At 40.8% G+C, this 20,519-nt stretch overlaps 1 protein-coding gene across 1 annotated transcript in view; it reads right to left on the reverse strand.

The window, feature by feature from the left end:
- Otud7a (OTU deubiquitinase 7A) overlaps nt 1-20,519 on the reverse strand; it is a 133,443-nt gene that overhangs the window by 99,928 nt on the left and 12,996 nt on the right. The window contains exons 2-3 of the mRNA XM_052178464.1: nt 1,487-1,580; nt 219-373 (exon numbers count right to left, since the gene is read on the reverse strand). Coding sequence (XP_052034424.1) covers nt 219-369 — 151 coding nt within the window. The 5' untranslated portion in view covers nt 370-373; nt 1,487-1,580. The remainder of the gene's footprint in view (nt 1-218; nt 374-1,486; nt 1,581-20,519) is intronic.

Here is a 20,519-nt window from a genome sequence, read left to right on the forward strand (position 1 = left end):
CTGTATGTACATTAACAGCTGTTAATCCATGTCCTACCCAAAATAATGTCGAGCAAAGAATTCTAGCCCCAACATTAACACTTCATTTTAGTTCCAAAGTGGCAAAACACTGCTCAAGGGATACCTTTGTCAGACAATGAAGACCTTCTTATCTTCTGTGCCTGTTGAAAGACGTCCAAGCCTGAATGGAGGGTTTGGGAGCAATGAAGTCTACATACCTTCCAGCAGGTCTCTGGCCAGACCAGGTTCTGCCCCCGTGGACCGAACAAAGTCTGACAGGACTGCGTCCATATCAAGCGTCATAGGATCATGTAGAAGTGCTGCCCAGCACTCAGCCGAGGGCGGGTTTGGAAGCAGGCTAGAGACCATCCATCTGCAGGGAACAAGAGAAGGGTATCTCACCATGCAATGTACCAGAGGGATTTGCGAGTGCGGGTGTATGTGCGCGCGCACGCACACACACACACACACACACCCCTCAGAGGCCTAGCAGGCAGAAGAAATCCCTACCACCTTTGTTGTCCAGTTCTAAATTGGATTTTGACTAATTCTCTTCCTTTACACACAAGATATTACATCAATAAAGTCAAACTAAAGCATTGATTGATCCTCTGCAGCACGGTGAGATGGGGCACTCAGATCAGACTGTTCTGTCTTCCAGTATGTAGAAGGCTAATTTGTTGGCTATTATGAGAGACTCTGGGTTCAGTCCTGGCTGACTGGAATTCCATTCTTAATCATGATGACTGCTAAAATGTCTACTGCCTCCTTGAGTCTTCACACAGTGACAACACTACTGTACTCATAGGATGTCAGATGTTCTGAGAAGAACAGCTGCATGCAGTGTGTGTGTGGGAACACAGGTGTTTGAAGCAGCTGGAGAAAGCAGTCCTTAGGTGTGTGTCACCTGGAGGAAGCATCTTTGGAGCTTCTTGGGTTCCCAGTGAGGGCTGATAAAGTACAGATGCCTCCAGCATCATGTAGCTGATGGGCCAAATGTAGCCCTCTGTTTTTATAGATAAAGTTTTATTGGAAGTCAGCCACAAGCACATGAATGAGTTGAGTAGCAGAGACTGTGAAGCCACAGAATTACAGTTATCACTAGGTGGGGCTTATGGGAAGTTCACTGATGCCAGGACAGATGGTGCACAGTTTTATACCATCAACTATGTGGTTATTTTTACACACTACATAGAATTATTGATGCTCCTCTTCCTATAATAGTGGAGTGGGAGTTTTCAGAGAGCAGGTTTTGCATCTTTGGAGCCAGGTACATTGGTCTTATGTGGCTGGCTATAACAGGGTGCTCACTGCTGTGAGAAGGGAAGATGCAAACTCCTTTGCCTGGGATGACGGGACTAAGGCACCTCCTCAGGCAGGAGGTCATAATCTCAGTGTTAGCCATATGTACTGCCTTATCTGCATGTGGCTGCTAGTTGGGAGAACAATTTGGTTGGTGTGGCCAAAGGTGAAGAAATGGTTTGACCTGATGTATGTGGCACCAGTTAGGAGACTCCTTCTTCCTTCGCCTCATGCACCACAGCTTCAGCCGCAATGGTCTCCTCTTCTGTCACTGCCACCTGGGGATAAATGAGAGGATGAGAACATGCTATCTCCTCTCCTGTGATTTTCTCTTTGTCAAAGGAAGCTGCATTTAAGGTGAAGCCAGTTTCTGCCAAAGGTACTTCCTGGCCAGCTGATTGCCAGCTCCCACAAGTGGATGCTGGCAGTGAAGAATGGTCTTGACCTATTTTGGCAAGCACCTGGGATCATGTTCACAGGATAAAACTATTGTAAACCTTGCTAGTGATTTCTGGATCAATACATTTAATGGGAACTACCATTGCAGTCATAGTGCAGTCACATTGACTGCAGCAATCTTCTTTCACCTCCAGAACATTTCATCTTCCTAATGGAAACTGGTCCCCCTAAACACCAGCTCCTAATGACTACTTCCCTAACAGAATATGGCGACTTTCACTTTACTGCCTACCTCTATGAATTTGACCAGTTACTTCTATAAGTAAACTCTCATAGTATTTGGCTTTTTGTGATTAAGTTATTTCACTTAGTAGAAGTTCATCAAAATTCAAGTACATTGTAGACTGTCAGAATTTGATGGTAAGTCCACTATGAACTTCAGATATATAAGACTTGGAGGAACTAAGCTGTATATGTCCTCAAAGATGAGGGCTGACCAAATTAGTGGGAGCAGGACTCATGTAGGTCTTCCTGATGATATTACTTGCAGAGTGCAGGGAGGGAAGGACTAGAGAAGTCTGGAGTGGAGCTTAGTTTTAGGTTCAAGTAAAGGCCCCGGGGTGGAGCACAGGCTGGGGGCTGATGGCTCACTAGCTGTGGACCTTCATTGTATCTAAACTGCCTGATTTGGGCAAGCGAGTGGCTCCCTAGAACCTCACTCTCTGGCTCCCTAGAACCTCACTCTCTTGATCTGATAAATAGAACAATCCTGCCTCTCAAAATTGCTGAAAGAACAAAAGAAAATGATGTTTCATGAACACAGAATTGAAACAAACAGCTGTCTAGTATTGAGAATCTGCTCTATTACTGATATATGCAAACATCCATTCTATGAAGAGTAACATCAACAAGGGGCACATATGTTTCAATCCATCCTACTCTGTAATGGAGGAGCCTGTTCTAGTGAGAGACTATCAGGCGCACATACGACATTGGTGGGTATAGTGGCTGGTTTTGTATGTCAACTTAACACAAGCTGGTGTTATCACAGAGAAAGTAGCCCCCTTGAGGAAATGCCTCCATGAGTTCCAGCTGTAAGGCATTTTTCTCAATTAGTGATTAAGGGTGGGAGAGCCCATTGTGGGTGGTGCCATCCCTGGGCTGGTACTCTTGGGTTCTATAAGAGAGCAGGCTGAGCAAGCCAGGAGAAGTAAGCCCATAAGTAACATCCTTCCAGGGACACTGTATTAGCTCCTACTTGAGTTCCAGTCCTGACCTCCTTTGGTGATGATCAGCAATGTGGAAGCGTAAGCTGAATAAACCCTTTCCTCCCCAACTTGCTTCTTGGTCATGATGTTTTGTGCAGGAATAGAAACCCTAAGACAGTAGGATACATGGCATCACAGCTCAGGTGCCAACATTTCTCTTTAAGGCACCTGCCTGTTCCATCCCTGTGACTTGGGACAAATTCAGTGACACAGATTTCTGTGCATGTAGCTAAAACTGACAACTTGAGTCTGATCCCTGGGAACTGACTTCTCTACATTGTCCTCTGACTTCCACACACAACTCATAGAACATTTGTACACACAGAAAGACAGACATACACACAATGTAACTAAAGCATTTTTCAATGAAAAAATTTAAATATACATAAAGGCAGACAAAAGAATATATGATAAACACCAATGGACCACTGAGTTATGGAAGTAATTAATTTATAGCTAATCTTATGTCCTCCTTACATCCAACCATATCACTTTTGACATCATTTTAGCATTATTTCATCCACAAGTAGATAAGTATTTTTCTAAAAGACTCTAAAGCATAACCATAGTACTATTATCCCACCTAGAAATTAACAATACATTTTCAAGGCAATTAATACCTAGAAAGTAGAAAAATGACGTCATCTTACCGGAACCTCTGGACACAGCTTAGAGAGCTCTAACAGGAAGGTTCATAGACACACATGCTCACATTAAAAAAAGTCAGGAAATCTCAAATAAATAATCTAATAATACAACTCAAGGTCCTAGAAAAATAAGAGAAGCCAAATGCAAAGCAGTAGATGGCAAAAATAAATATTAAAGGAGAAATTATGAAACAGATTAAAAGAACAATACATAGAATCAATTAAAGAGTTATTTGAAAAAGTTATAAATGTGATTGACAAATCTTAGCTACACTAACCAAAAGGAGAAAGAAAACAAAAGGAATTAAATCAGAGACAAAAATAAAGTTGTTGTTTGATGAAATCTAGAGGCTGTTTAGAGAATACTTTGAAAACATATTCCCAAAAGATGGAAAATCTAGAAGAAATAGATAAATTCTTTAATACATATAAGCTATTTAGATTGGATCAAAGAGAATCAACTTAAGCCCGTAACAAACAATGGCACTAATGCATTAATTTAAAGCTTTCCCACAAAGCCTGGGACCAGACACTCCTAAATCTTACTGAGCTTTAAAGACAGGACACAAAACAGAAAGGAACATTGCCAAACTCAGCCTACAGAGCTGTTATTAGCCATTCCAGACCCAGAGAAAAACCCATCAGGAAAAAAACAAACAACAACAAAATCCCCAAAACTACAAGCCAATTAAGCTGATTAACTAACATAGAAGCAAAGTGTTTCAATAGGTACTTGCAAAACTTAATAAATCATTAGGAAGATAATACACAAAGACCAAACAGGCTTCTTTCTAGGAATAAGAAGTGGGTTCAACATACAAGAACCAACAATTGTTAATACACTACATAAGCAGACCTAAGGAGAGAACTCACATGAAATCACATGCAGAGAAGACATTTCTCAAGGTTTAACATGCTTTCATGGTAAACATCCTTAATAAACAAGGTGTAGAAAGAACATATATCAACACAATAAAGCCTACATGTGACAGTCCTCTGGCCAACATTTACTAAATAAGGAGAAGCTGAGAGTACTTCTGAAGGCTGGGATGAGACCAGGTGTCCACTCTCTCCAGTCTCATTCAGCTCAGAGCTCAGTCTTAGCTTAGAGCACTTGGAGAAAGAAACAGCAGGGGTAAGGAATGAGAAGGAAGAAGCCACAGGCTTCATATTTGTATATGCCATGGCACTATGCTAAGAGGTCCCAGGAATGTGCATGTGTGAAGTAGCTAGATGCAAACCCTACATACAAGCATAAGTAGCTTTTCTCATCAGCAGCAACAAATTGCCACCACGGAAATCAGGAAAAACATCTCCTTCATATAGGAGCTTCAAAAATCCCAAAGAATCACTCTAACCAAGGAGGTAAAAATTCTCTACAATGACAACTTTAAACTTTGAAAAAAAATAAACTGAATGACATACCAGACAATGTAAAAACTTTCCATGCTTATGGATTAGCAGAGCTGATATTCTAAAAATGGCAATATTGCTTCTCAAATCACCATCCTGCAGACAGTCATGGGACAAGTGATGCAGTTGTTGAGCAATATCTACAGTGTGTAAAAGACTCTGGGTGGCAGCTGGGCGGTGGTGGCGCACGCCTTTAATCCCAGCACTTGGGAGGCAGAGGCAGGAGGATTTCTGAGTTTGAGGCCAGCCTGGTCTACAGAGTGAGTTCCAGGACAGCCAGGACTATACAGAGAAACCCTGTCTCGAAAAACCAAAAAAAAAAAAAAGAGACTCAGGGTGGTGGCTTAAAAGATCTCCAAAGGTGATAGGAAAGATTTCCAGGAAATTTCCATGGCCAGAGCAATAGGATTTGCTATAATGGGGTCCAATGGCTTTCATGATATCATATCCCTATAAATAATGTTACTGTAGGTGGCTCAATGCTTTCTCATTCTTGGAACCAGTGAACAAGCAAGGCTCTGAGAAGCTCATGAAGTAGAAACTAGCCTATATCATTAGTAGTTTTTCTTTTCTGTTATCCTTCTAGCATGTTTTCTATTTCTAAATTAAAATATTTTAAAAATAAACACACCTTTCCATAACAAAAGTAGCAATATTACCAAAAATTGTTTAGAGGTCAATGCGGTCCTTTCAAAGGTCTAATAAGTTACCGTGTAACCAGAAAAATTAATAAAATTCATATGAAAATAGAAAAGATCCCTTACAACCAAAAGAAAGAAAGAAACATGCCAGTTACCATAATACCTGGCTTTAAATTATACTACAGGGCAACAGTGACAAAGGTAGCCTTGGTTCTGGTGTAAAACCAGGGAAACAGAAGAGAAGTCCCAGAAATATACTCACGCTCCCTACTTTATGTTAGAGGTGTAAAAAATACAAACCAACAAAAAGAATCTTCAACAAGCAGGCTGGGAAAATTCTATATGCATATTCAAAAGAATAAAGACTGGTCTCTATCTCTCAGTTGCACAGAAACAATTTCCAAACAGATCAGAAACCTGGAAATGTTGAAGCTGCTAGAGGAAAATACAGGGAAAATATAGCAAGGTACAAACCCAGCCAGGGCCTCCTGCAAAATCTCCATCAGCACAGGACATAACCTTCAGACCAGTCACAAATGGAATCGCATGGTGTTAAGAAGTTTCTGCACGAAGAATGTGAATTGACCCATTCTTATCTCCTTGTACTAAGATCAACTCCAAGTGGATCAAGGACCTCCACATAAAACCAGTCACACTGAAACTAATAGAAAATAAACTGGGGAAGACCCTTGAGGACATGGGCACAGGGAAAAGTTCCTGAACACAACACCAATAGCTTATGCTCTAAGATCAAGAATTGACAAATGGGCCCTCATAAAATTACAAAGTTTCTGTAAGGCAAAGGACACTGTCAAAAGGACAAAAACAGCAACCAACAAATTGGGAAAAGATCTTCACCAACCCTACATCTGACAGAGGGCTGATATCCAATATATACAAAGAACTGAAGAAGTTAGAATCCAGAGAACCAAATAACCCTATTAAAAAATGGGGTACAGAGCTAAACAAAGAATTTTCACTTGAAGAACTTCGAATGGCTGAGAAGCACCTTAAGAAATGTCCAGCATCATTAGTCATTAGGGAAATGGAAATCGAAATAACCCTGAGATTTCACCTCACACCAGTCAGAATGGCTAAGGTCAAAAACTCAGGAGACAGCAGGTGTTGGCCAGGATGTGGAGAAAGAGGAACACTTCTCCACTGCTGGTGGGATTGCAAGAGGGTACAACCACTCTGGAAATCAGTCTGGCGGTTCCTCAGAAAACTGGGCATAACACTTCCGGAGGACCCTGCTATACCACTCCTGGGCATATACCCAGAGGATTCCTCGGCATGAAATAAGGACACATGCTCTACTATGTTCATAGCAGCCTTATTTATAATAGACAGAAGCTGGAAAGAACCCAGATGTTCCTCAATGGAGGAATGGATACAGAAAATGTGGTATTTTCCATTTTACACAATGGAATACTGCTCAGTAATTAAAAACAATGAATTCATGAAATTCTTAGGCAGATGGTTGGATCTGGAAAATATCATCCTAAGTGAGGTAACTCAATCACAAAAGAACACACATGGAATGCAGTCCCTGATAAATGTATATTAGCCCAGAAGCTCTGAATACCCAAGACACAATTCACATATCAAATTATCCCCAAGAAGAAGGAAGGAGAGGTCTCTGGTCCTGGAAAGGCTTGATGCAGCATTGCAGGGGAGTACCAGGACAGAGAAGTAGTAAGGGGTTGATTGGAGAATGGGTGGGAGAGAAGAGGGCTTATGGGATTTATGGGGAGGGGGGATCCAGGAAAGGGAGAATCATTTGGAATGTAAACAAAGAATGTAGAAAATAAAAATAAATAAAAAATAAAATAAAATTTTCAATAAAAAAAGAAGTTTCTGCACAGCAACAAAAGTGTCATCAGAGTGAGACAGCCACAGACTGGGAAAACTCTGTTATCTATACTGTAGACATCTGTTAATATGGAGAAGATATCAAGAACTTCATATTCAAACATCAAAAAATTCTAAATCTTCTAATTGATAAACGGCCTAAGAACAAAGAAGACTATTTTCAAAAGCAAAACACACAAGTGGCCAAAATAAGTATTTTTAAAAGTGTTCACCATCCTTAGCCACCAGGGAAATGCAAATTAAAAATACTTTTGGGATTCCATCTCATCACCATCTCAGTGGCTGTCATCAAGAAAATAAGTCTTCCTTGCTGGGGCTTACCTTCTTGTTTAGATTCTTTGGGTCTGTGGAGTGCAACAAGGTACCTGTATTTTATAGCCAATATCTACTTAATAAGTGACTAGATACCATGGGACTGGGTTACCTCACTTAATATGATATTTTCAAGTTTCATCCATTCGCCTGCAAGATTCATGATGTCTTTATTTTTAATAACTGAATAGTATTCCATTGTGTAGATGCACCACATTTTCTTTATCCATTCTTCAATTTAGAGACATCTAGGTTGTTTCCAGTTTCTGGCTATTATGAATGAAACGTCTATGAATGTAGTTGAGCAAGTGTCTTTGTGGGATGTTGGAGCATCTTTGGGTATATGCCCAGGAGTGGTATAACTGGGTTTTGAAGTAGAACTATTCCCACTTTTTCTCAGAAACCGCCAAATTGATTTCCAAAGTGATTGTACAAGTTTGCACTCCCACCAACAATGGAGGAGTGTTTTCCTTGCTCCACATGCTTACCAGCAAGTGCTTTCTCTTGAGTTTTTGATCTTAGCCATTCTGATGGGTATAAGATGGAACCTCATGACTACCTGATGTCTAAGGACTTTGAACATTTCTTTAAGAGCTTCTTGGCCATTCAAGATTCCTCTGTTGAGAATTCTCTGTTTATTTCTATACCACATATATTTATATTATATATTATACTTATGTATTTATAAGTATATATAAATATATAAACATACATAAGTGTTTATATATTTATATATTTATATTGAGGTATTTGGGTTGTTGGTGTCTAACTTCTTGAGTTTTTTGTAAAATTTGGATATTAGCTCTCTGTCAGATGTTGGGTTGGTGAAGATCCTTTCCCAATCTGTGGGCTGTCAATTTGTCCTATTGACAGTGTCCTTTGCCTTATATAAGCTTTGTAGCCCAAGCGAGGAAGCTGAATCTCACTTAGAAGGGGGGTAAAATAGTCATAAGAGGCAGATTGAAGGAGGGAACTGGAAGGGAAGGGGGATGGGGAGGGAAATGGGGGAGGCTTGGGGGATTGGGCTCAGAGACTCCAGGAGCCCCTGCTCCTGGAGATAGGCTGGCTGCTCAGAGGAATTCATCCCTAACTGATCTGTATATCTTGCACAATCGGTATGAATATCTTCATCATACTAAAATTTTGGCTGTAAGATTCCAGAATTTGCAGCTCTGACAAGATTTATCCACGAGGACAATGAAATGACCTGCTGTTCCAGCACTCTGCTTCCTGATGCTTTCCAGAGACTTGCTTCCGGAACAACTTTAGGAATTGCTGCTCATTCCCAATGGACTCAGTTCATCCAGTCTTTCAGATAGATCCAGTCAGAACTTCAGTTAAGTACTGAGCCCTCTAAACATACAAAGACTAGATAACAGATGCTAAAGCTGGTATTCTTAAGTCTAACCAAATTTTCTAATTTTCCTACTGCTCCCCACACCTTTAAAGAATTTTTTTGTTACCGCTATTCATCAGGAAGAAGTGGTGGAGAGTTGTCATCCTGATCTCTTGGGCTTGGATGTCTGGTTATGGTTATTTTATAAGTTATATATATAGGTATATATATCCAATTTAATGGATTATTTGGAAATGATCATAATTTTGAACAGGAAGGATAGATGGGATGGATTACTAAATTTATTCTCAAACAAAGCATTATATAGTCATTATCTTACATTGGAGCATCTTTATAATTGATACAAAATTGAAGTTATAATTTCTTACATTGGTACAGAATTTATATATTATAATTATAGAATTAAGGTTTTCATTGGTATAAATTTCTTATCTTGATACAAAATTTGAAATTAATATTGTTACTCTTAGATAGGCAATTTGTCTATGCAACTCATTTAAGGATACAAGGCTTAAATACTACAGAGCAATAGTGTTAAAAACTGCATGGTATTGGTACAGTGACAGGCAGGCAGATCAACAGAACAGGATTGAAGATCCAGAAATGAACCCACACACCTATGGCCACTTGATCCTCAACAAAGGGGCTGAAAACATCCAATGGAAAAAAGATAGCCTTTTCAACAAATGGTGCTGGTTCAACTGGAGGTCAGCATGCAGAAGAATGCGAATTGATCCATCCTTGTCTCCTTGTACTAAGCTCAAATCCAAATGGATCAAGGACCTCCACATAAAGCCAGACACTCTGAAGCTAATAGAAAAGAAACTGGGGAAGACCCTTGAGGACATCGGTACAGGGAGAAAGTTTCTGAACAGAACACCAATAGCGTATGCTCTAAGGTCAAGAATTGACAAATGGGACCTCATAAAATTACAAAGTTTCTGTAAGGCAAAGGACACCATCAAAAAGACAAATTGGCAACCAACAAATTGGGAAAAGATCTTCACCAATCCTACATCAGATAGAGGGCTAATATCCAATGTATATAAAGAACTCAAGAAGACTCCAGAAAACCAAACAACCCTATTAAAAATGGGGTACAGAGTTAAACAAAGAATTCTCACCTGAAGAACTTCGGATGGCAGAGAAACATCTTAAAAAATGCTCAACTTCATTAGTCATTAGGGAAATGCAAATCAAAACAACCCTAAGATTTCACCTTACACCAGTCAGAATGGATAAGATTAAAAATTCAGGAGACAGCAGGTGTTGGCGAGAATGTGGAGAAAGAGGAACACTCCTCCACTGCTGGTGGGGTTGCAAATTGGTACAACCACTCTGGAAATCAGTCTGGCGGTTCCTCCGAAAACTGGGCACCTTACTTCCAGAAGATCCTGCTATACCACTCCTGGGCATATACCCAAAAGATTCCCCAGCATGTAATAAGGATACATGTTCCACTATGTTCATAGCAACCCTATTTATAATTGCCAGAAGTTGGAAAGAACCCAGGTATCCCTCAACAGAAGAGTGGATGCAAAAAATGTGGTATATATACACAATGGATTACTATTCAGCCATTAGAAACAACGAATTCATGAAATTCTTAGGCAAATGGATGGAGCTGGAGAACGTCATACTAAGTGAGGTAACTCAGACTCAAAAGATGAATCATGGTATGCACTCACTAATAAGTGGATATTAACCTAGAAAACTGGAATACCCAAAACATAATCCACACATCAAATGAGGTACAAGAAGAACGGAGGAGTGGCCCCTTATTCTGGAAAGACTCAGTGAAACAGTATAGAGCAAAATCAGAACAGGGAAGTGGGAAGGGTTGGGTGGGAAAACAGGGGGAGGGAAGGGGACTGATGGGACTTTCGGGGAGTGGGGGTCCAGAAAAGGGGAAATCATTTGAAATGTAAATAAATATATCAATAAATTTAAAAAAAAGGATACAAGGCTTAGACCCAGTCCTTCTAATAACTGCTATTACAAACTGTTTAGGATGATTAAGTAACACAATTTAAGGGCTAGATATTAAACTCATGGTTATATTAGATTCTGATATAATTATAATAAAGTGTTTCCAATATTATTCAAATAGAAATAGTTAAGAGTAGTTAAGGTTTAACAGTTCAGACATAATGTACATAGAAAGTCTTAAAAACATCAGAAATTCACAGAATATGACATTTAATATTATTTTATTATTAAAGATCATTTTGACAGTAAGACATGTCTGCTCTCCATTCCCCTTAAAAGAAGAATTAAACACCAAAACCTCTAAATTGAGTTGCTCCAATTATGGCAAGATAGACACCGGACAAAAATTACCCTTTTCATCTATAGGCAAAACATACTGTCCAAGAAAGAACATACAACGTAGGATAATCGACAGTTTAGCTCTGCCAAGACAAAGTAAATAAGTCCTTCACAGTTCCTGCTTCACTTCAAGTTCTGTCAGATGATCCTGGGCCAGAAGGCTGAAGACTGATGTTCCAATGTTTTGAGGGATGGGTCTGTCCAAGTAGTCAGCTGTCTCTACAAATTGGTTAAGTTTGGGAGGATATGTTTTGTGCTTCCTATACATGTAGATAATAATTTGTTCTTGGATTTCTTATGGGGTTGAAGACTAGTTATAGTCTCATAATCAAACTCAAGTTGTTTAACATTGAGGAAGATGATATAGAAAAGATAGTTTTCAGATGGTAATACATATTAAAGTCAAAATATAATTTAAGAATAGAATCGTAAACTCTTTAAGACAGGATAAATTTACCTAATTGACAAATATGATAGACTGAATGTTAATTATATATCATACTTTATAATTTACATAATTGTTATGCTTATGCTCAATTTGTATCTGAGAGAAGAGCCCTTTTTTATTTGGACAGAAATGGTGAGATGTTGGGAATTGGTTCTAATAAAGCTTTGTCTTATTTTGGCCCCCAAAAGTCACGTTTACAGACCTGAGGGTCTCTGCTCTCAGATGGCTTCAATTGGTAATAATGAATTGCCATACAGCCATTGGCTGGGCAGGGAGAAGGGGCAAGACTTTTAGATTGCATGGGCAAGGAACTGAGGGGCAGGGGGAGAATCACCATGACTCAGAGGGTGAGGGATCAGATTTAAGAGCTACAGAAGGAAAATCATCCAAAATGTAAGTGAAATGGGAAAGCAGCCCTGTGTGTGTGTGTGTGTGTGTGTGTGTGTGTGTGTGTGTGATTCCCCAAAAGCAACAGGGCAGCAAAGGGAAAATATAGATTTAGAAGATGTTAAAGAAGGCATACTGGAGGGAAATGTATGCTAGCTGTGGGGAGGATTAGAAACGCCCAACCATTGAGCTAGTCAAGGCATACAAAAATTAGCTGGTGTGTGTGTGTGTGTGTGTGTGTGTGTGTGTATGATTCCCCAAAAGCAACAGGGCAGCAAAGGGAAAATATAGATTTAGAAAGATGTTAAAGAAGGCATACTGGAGGGAAATGTATGCTAGCTGTGGGGAGGATTAGAAATGCCCAACCATTGAGCTAGTCAAGGGATAAAAAAATTAGCTGGTGTGTGTGTGTGTGTGTCTTTCATTTGCAAATCCAGAGAGCTCTTGTACGGGTACAGCAATTGTGTAACCACTGGGAGCCAAAGTGGTTTAACTAATTCACTGCTACAGTAGACACCCAATGTCCTCCCTTGCCCTCTGTGTGCAGTTTGTGTTTATTTAATAGCCGTTACTGCTATGATCTTAGGGCTGTCACACTATGGACAAACTATTCTTCAGTAACTGAGTAATACTCCCCATGTGGCTTTTCTGTGGAAGTAAGCTGAGGGTTTCTGTTGTTTCATTCTGTGGTTAAAGACTTTCTGAATTAATTTTGTTGAATTGTTTTATAAGATCACTAGTTGAATCTCAAAATGAGATGCATCCAAAGAAGTATGACTTCTATTCTGTGTCCTCTGCCCTAGTCCCTCCTTGTATTATATTTTTGAGTTTAACCATATGACTTTTCCTTAATTCTAAGAATATCTTTAAACTTCATATTTTAACCTCCTGTTAGGTGAATAAACTGTGCTCTACAGTCATATTTTAAACTTTGTGCTTTTGCCTCTATATAAGTCTGAATTTTATAGGTATGAAACTCTCTCACTGAGGTCTCAATTTAAATACCTCTTATTATTTGTGAAACTGAGCATCTTTCATGCAAGCAGATCAATGGTCAGTTCATCTTCTGTGACCCTTCTGGTTCTCTAGTGCATCTCTTCCTTTTAAACACTGCTTAGGTCTTTATTTTACACTCCATTATTAGTTCATTTATTGACTTTCTTCTTTGATATGCACTGACAATATTTTTTCATGCTTTGATATACCTCCTTTCCGTGTTGTGTTTTTTCCTTGTAACTGAGCGCTTTAAATTGAGAGGAGGGGAATGAATTGAGCAAAACAAAGAGGAGTTTTAGGCAGTGGAACCATTCCATGTGACTCAATAATGGTAGAGGCATGCTATCCATTTGTTCAAACTTGCAGGGTTGGGAATCCTGCCATTACGATGTGTCCATGTGCACTCCCCAACTGGTGAGGAATATTAATGAGGAGAAAATAGTAGCATGGAAAGTAAATGGAAACTCTTTGCACCTTCCACTTAATTTTCTCTATGTATTCAAGTATTCTATACATAGTTGGTTTTCCTTCAGTGTGTATGGGTTTAGATCTAAAAATCATAGCCAATGACAAATTTTTTTATTCAATATATTTTTCATTTACATTTCAAATGATTTCTCCTTTTCTGGACCCCCACTCCCCGAAAGTCACATAAGCCCCCTTCCCTCCCCCTGTTCTCCCACCCACCCCTTCCCACTTCCCTGTTCTGGTTTTGCCTTATACTGCTACACTGAGTCTTTCCAGAACCAGGGGCCACTCCTCCATTCTTCTTGTACCTCATTTGATGTGTGGATTATGTTTTGGGTATTCCAGTTTTCAGGCTAATAGCCACTTATTAGTGAGTGCATACCATGATTGATCTTTTGAGTCTGGGTTACCTCACTTAGTATGATGTTCTCCAGCTCCATCCATTTGCCTAAGAATTTCATGAATTCATTGTTTCTAATGGCTGAATAGTACTCTATTGTGTATATATACCACATTTTCTGTATCCATTCCTCCACTGAGGGATACCTGGGTTCTTTCCAGCTTCTGGCTATTATAAATAGGGCTGCTATGAACATAGTGGAGCATATATTCTTATTACATGCTGGGGAATCCTCTGGGTATATGCCCAGGAGTGGAGCCAATGACAAATTAAAGAGGATATCAAAGCTTCCTTTCGTAGTTCCATGGCTTAAAAGTATTTGAAGCTTTAATGAAATGGAAAATTCTACTTATGAAAAAAAGCACATTTGAGATGCTCCATTACTGTAGGATGAATTGACATTTACCATATATATATGTATATGTATATGTATATGTATATGTATATGTATATGTATATGTATATATGTATATATTTGTGAAAATATCTTCCCTGCCACTATTATGTGTGTCAACTACTATATTTATAAACTAAGCTATTGATTTTCCTGGATTGAATGTGTATCTTGAGGGTCTGGAGAGATGGCACGCTGGTTAAAAATATGGTCTATTCTTCTAGAGGACTAAGGTTCAATTTACATGGCAGCTCACAATCTTCTGTAACTCCAGTTCTGGGGATCTGATGCCCTCATTTGATCTCCTCTGGTATCAGGTATGCATGTGGTATACATATATCCCCCCCAAACACACACACAATATGTATTTATATATATATATAATTAGATTATATAATAGAATATCATATACACACACATATCAATTTCTTGCTTTGAACTCACATGAACACCAACCATCCTTTCTCACACACACACACACACAAAAAACCCAACCCACTGGGAATATAAGCACTAATTCTGATGGAATGACTGGACCTAGATGTGTTCTCAGTAAGGCTGAGGTGCATGAAGCCGCCTGTCCTGATAGGTAAGATTCACACCCTTGCAGCTGTGGTTAGCCTTCCAGGATAGATTTGCTACTGGATATGTCATCTCATCTCTGAAAACCTGTGGCAGAGCTTTGCCACAGTTGGAGGCTGCGGGATGTGTGGAGCTCCCTTGCTTTGCAAGATCTATGCTCGCATTTCCCAGGACCAGCAATCTAGCTGTCACACGGGGATGAAATAGGTGTCTGAATTAGACCACTGTGCCCTCAACACAGCCTCTTCTTAGAGCCGAACTCTCCAAGCAGGCTGACCCCTCTGCGGTGCATCGGCCTAGTCATTTCATTCAGCTTCGTGCGTGAAAATACAAAGGGAACAACAGCCTGGGTCTGGCTTCTTCCACAGCTCCCCACTGTGACTGAGCTGCTGCTGCACCAGCCTACCTACCCTGTCCTTTCTCTGTTCAAACCTCTTTGGAGGGAGGGCTCATATTTTACTTGTCTTATCACCAAGAGTTAGAATATACCAGATGCTAAATGAATATGGTGGAGGATTGAACCCAAGGGACTGGATACCCTAAACTCAAGTCCTTTTCTAAAAATATCCATTTATTTGTTCACTTTGTATCCCAATATCACCCCGCCCCTCTGGTGGCAATTAGGCATACCCACTGACAGCTAGAAGTGGCTTCTCTACAATCAGCCATCTTTACAGCTAGCTCTCAAGGGACTCAGCAGCGAGACAAGCCATTTCTAGTGGCCTAAGAGGTGACAGTGTCGCTCCTGTGTCTGTCCCTTTGCACATGTGCTACGGCCCTGTTGCATGGTGCTTTGCACATGCGTCATGAACACAAAAGAAAAAAAAAGCCTCGGTTTCCCTGCCTGCCTCTCTTCTCTCCTCCCTCTCTCAGAGGTTGCCTCTATTTCCCCTTCCCAATACACCTCCCATGCGCAACCAGCTGTCTGGCGTGATTTGCTTGCCGCTTACTTCTAACATCCTCTCTTCCCAGTACCCCCTCACACAAGTCCTTCCCCAATCTACCTTCTCCTTCTCTTCTAGATGGGGAAGCTCACCTCTGGTGTCACCCCCACTATGCCCTCCCCCACACATCCAGTCACCGTGGAACTAGGTACATACTTTTCCCTCTGAAACTCAAGTTCTTACTCCGTTCTGATGGGTAGAAAGGAGAAAAAACCACAACTCAACTTAGATTGGATTAAACATAATGCTATTACCTACAATTTTATTTATATCCATTAGAATTAAAATAAGATTTTTGTGGGTATGTCTTTATCTTATTTTATTTTTATTTATTTATTTATTTTTTTGTGGTCCTGGAGATGGAAGCCAGGGCTATGTACAGACTAGGTGAACATTTAACCACTGAGCTACTTTCAGTCCCAACTCAGGTTTTCTTGTTTTGATTTTTGTCATTTGGGCTGCCCCATGTAGTACCCTGTACAAGCCAGAAATGTGCTATCATGGGGCCACACCCCTGGTCTAGGAAAAGAATCTGAGAAGACTTTAGAATGTTTGAGTAAAAGTCAAGCATAGACACTCTTGCAAGCCCAGGGACTTCCTTCCATGAGGGCTGTGGGAGAAGGGCAGAACCAGCCATCTGTGCTGGCAAGGAGAATATCCTTGGCTGTGTCCTAAGGACTGAGCGTGTTTCTGAGGTAAGCTGACATATGTGCTTCAGGGAAAGAGACAAGGCGACAGAACTTGGGAACATAGTGAGCCATGCAGGCGTGGCCAGCGAGGCATCTGGAAGGTAGCTGCTCGGCTGGGGCTTGCCCACTGTCTCCATGCCACAGCCGACTGCAGACAGAAGCAGGACTCAGCAGGAACCAGGGGCAACTGGACAGCACTCTAAGCTCGGGGACCATCACGAGTGGTCAGTAACACGGTCAGTCCCCTGGCCTGAGATCTCCAACCTGAGAGAAGTTATGATGGCAATATGGCCCACCTGAAGGAAACTGATGTCACCCAGTCTGGCCCATGAGGAAGCATCAGCTTAGCAGGCTGTCCACTACTGCCCATTGCCATGTTGCTTCCTTCTTGTCCCTTCATCTTAAGTCAGGGACTGATACCCACAAGTCTACTCTGTATCTCGGGACTGTGCAGTATGAAGCATGAGGAGAAAATGGACATGACATTCAGACAGAGCCTGGATCAAACATTTGATGGATCAAACCATCAAATATCTGCACTTAGCTGCATTTGGGGTTTTATTATGATTTTCATATAAGCCCTGATTCTTTCAAGTCAGTTATGACAAATGTTTACACTTGTGCATAATTGGTAAGTGAAAGTAAGATGCTTTGGATATCACAATTCGAAATGAAGTACCAGTGAGAAAAAAACCCAAGACAACTGTCACTCAGAAATGTAAAGCTACCAATGAAAGATGGGCAAACTACCAAAGAGTACACATGGAGGGACCCATGGCTCCAGCCGCATATGTAGCCGAGGACGGTCCTGTGGGACATCAACGGGAGGAGAGGCTCTTGGTCCCTTGAAGGCTTGATGTCCCAGTATAGGGGAATGTGAGAGCAGGGATGTGGGAGTGGGTGGGTGGGGGGCACACCCTGATAGAAGCAGGAGGAGGGGGATGAGATAGGGGGTTTCTGGGAGGGAAATCGGGAAACTGGGTAACATTTGGAATGTAAATAAATAATATATTCAATTAAAAAAAAAAGAAAGATGGTCACAGGCATCTAAGCTGCAGACAAGACATGCAAAGACAAAGCAAAACCTGCGATCTGCAGGACGCAGGAGCTGCAGGGCTCAGGAGCTGCAGGGACCCTCTTCCCTTGGGACCACAGTGAAGGAGACTGCAGAGCTGAAAGGGTCAGGTTTGAGTGCAAGGGAGTTTCTGGAAATTCTACAGTCATCACAGGAGGGCTCATCCCAGACTCAGGAGTGAAAAATACATTTTTATCTTATTAAATTCTCCATTATTTCTTCTGTCCCAAATAGACAAACACAGTTCTGATGCTAATAAAATATAACAAAAATTGAGAAGAAAAATCATACAATCATCTCAAAAGGTGTGAAAGTCATTTGCTTGTATAGCGCCTTGAAACAATCAGAGGTAGAAGGAAGTTGCTTTTGCCTACTAAAGCATACAGATCGAAATTCATAAGAATGAGCAGAACTAGCAATGAAACCATTAGTAGGTCCACTAAAATTCAGAGCAGTTTGTAACTGATAGGAAACAGGGAAAACCTTAGCTAGCTGGGACAAGACCAAGACATAAAACTCAATACTTTTTGCCCATTTAGTAACTGAAGCATTTAAGCACAATAAAACGACCCATTTTTTAGGAGCCAACACAAAACGTTCTTTTTCAGAAAATGACATGCCTTTCCTGAGGCAAGGCACTCACACACAGGACTGAAGACTAGGTCACAATGATGTTGATTTTCCTTACATTTGAATGCAGTCATCGTGGGAGCTTTTCATTGAGGAGCAGCTTTGAAAGCATAAGCAGGAAAGGATAGGCAAGAAGCTCTATGGCAGTTTGATAAGGGAATAAAGTGCAGCAGGAGCACATGTAAAACCTGTGGCCCGTGGGACTCCAAGAAGCCGAGGCTAGCTATGGAAGCGGACCAATAGAAAGCTGTCACTTCCTTCAAACACAACAGCATTATTTTTAGGTGATGCTTATTATAACTCAGCTGCATAGATCTCAGGGATGAACTTTATAGATGAGAATGTTGTGTTGTAATGTCAATGGTTTGACATGCCTGAGAGGAATTTGTCTTCCTTAAATCCCCATCATACATGGAAGTATGAGGATTAAAGCAATGGCAAAGGAGAGCAGAGGGGAGGACCAGAGGGAGGTGTGTGTGTGTGTGTGTGTAAAGCAATGGCAAAGGAGAGCAGAGGGGAGGACCAGAGAGGAGGAGGTGTGTGTGTGTTTATGTACACACACATGTCTGTGTGTCTGGGTACTTGAATGATATATGTGTATGACTGAGTGAGTGGAGAAAACCTGGTATATGATCCTGGCATATGTGCTTGGTTTACTGCCTATGACCCTCCCACTTTCTTCTTTATTACTATACTTGCTTTTGTTCTATGCTTTTGGGTATGACAGCTGCATCACACCCAGTCATGTGATGCATCATGGTTAGCAACTGATCAAGACAATTTGGACATGCTCTACCAGTTTTTCTTGCATCTAAAAGCATTCAGGTGGCCATTTTCCCCATGAATGCCTAAAATTCAAGAGGAAACCTGCTGCCCTTCTGTATGACAAACATTTTTTCTTTCTTAACAAAAGAAACACACATAATGCCTTCCTTTTTTTTTTCTGTCCCTCTTTGAAGAGATGTGATAAAGGAACCTGATATTTTGAGGGAAACGTCAAGAAAACACAGACGCTGCAGCTGTGAGAACCTTTAACAGCTTCCCAGTGTCAGTCAGCATCAAATGCTGCAGTCCTGTGGAAACAGGCTGGGCAACTCTCTTGTCACTTGGGGATGAAAGCTTTGTTAACTGAAAGAATGACAGATGTGGAGAACCCTAAGTGCATGGAATCCCAAAAGGAAGAATCATCCACAAAGTGAGTTGGACATCTTTTAGAAAAAAACATTTCAATTTCAACAGGTTCCATAGAAATTCATTAATAAGTAAAATGGTTTCTTGTCTGTTATTATTTGTTAAACAAACAAAACTGCAAGTGTGTCACAGGATGACTGTGGGTAAGTACGCTTGGGACCTTAAGGTAGAGTGACTGCAAGTGCTGGTGATGTAGACTTTGGGCTCTTTATGAATGCACAGCGTACGTGTTTTATGCAGATAGATATGGGGATGGTAAGAAGGCAAGCAGAATGAGATGTGGCCATTTCCCAGTCTGGGTCCTAACTGCATCCTAGACCTCAGCTTTTCTTTGTCTTCTAATTTGCTAGTGGGCAGAATCCTGCAGAGGGCCGAGGACATGGGGCATGGTGGTGCCACTGGAGAAAGAAGGAGGTTAGGTACCTAGGCAATCATGTGGGGAAGGGAGCTCCTTTTGACCATGCTGGGTTAACACAGGAAGAATACAAAGTTATACCATGTGTGGGGGTTTGAAAAGGTTTGGCCCCCAAAGACTCATGTTTTTGAATGCCAAGCCATAGGGAGTGGCACTGTTAGAAGGTGTAGCCTTGTTAGAGGAAGTATGTCATTGTGTGGTTGGGCTTTCAGGTCTTAAAAACTCAAGCTATGCCAAGTGTGAAACGCATCCAGTCTACCCCTGGGGATGAAGATACAGAACTCTCAGCTCCTCCAGCACCGTCTACTTGCACAATGCCAAGTTTCCCACCATGATAATGGACTGAACCTCTGAATCTGTG

Source organism: Apodemus sylvaticus, chromosome 1 (genome assembly GCF_947179515.1).
Source record: "Apodemus sylvaticus chromosome 1, mApoSyl1.1, whole genome shotgun sequence".
Classification (NCBI taxonomy): domain Eukaryota; kingdom Metazoa; phylum Chordata; class Mammalia; order Rodentia; family Muridae; genus Apodemus; species Apodemus sylvaticus.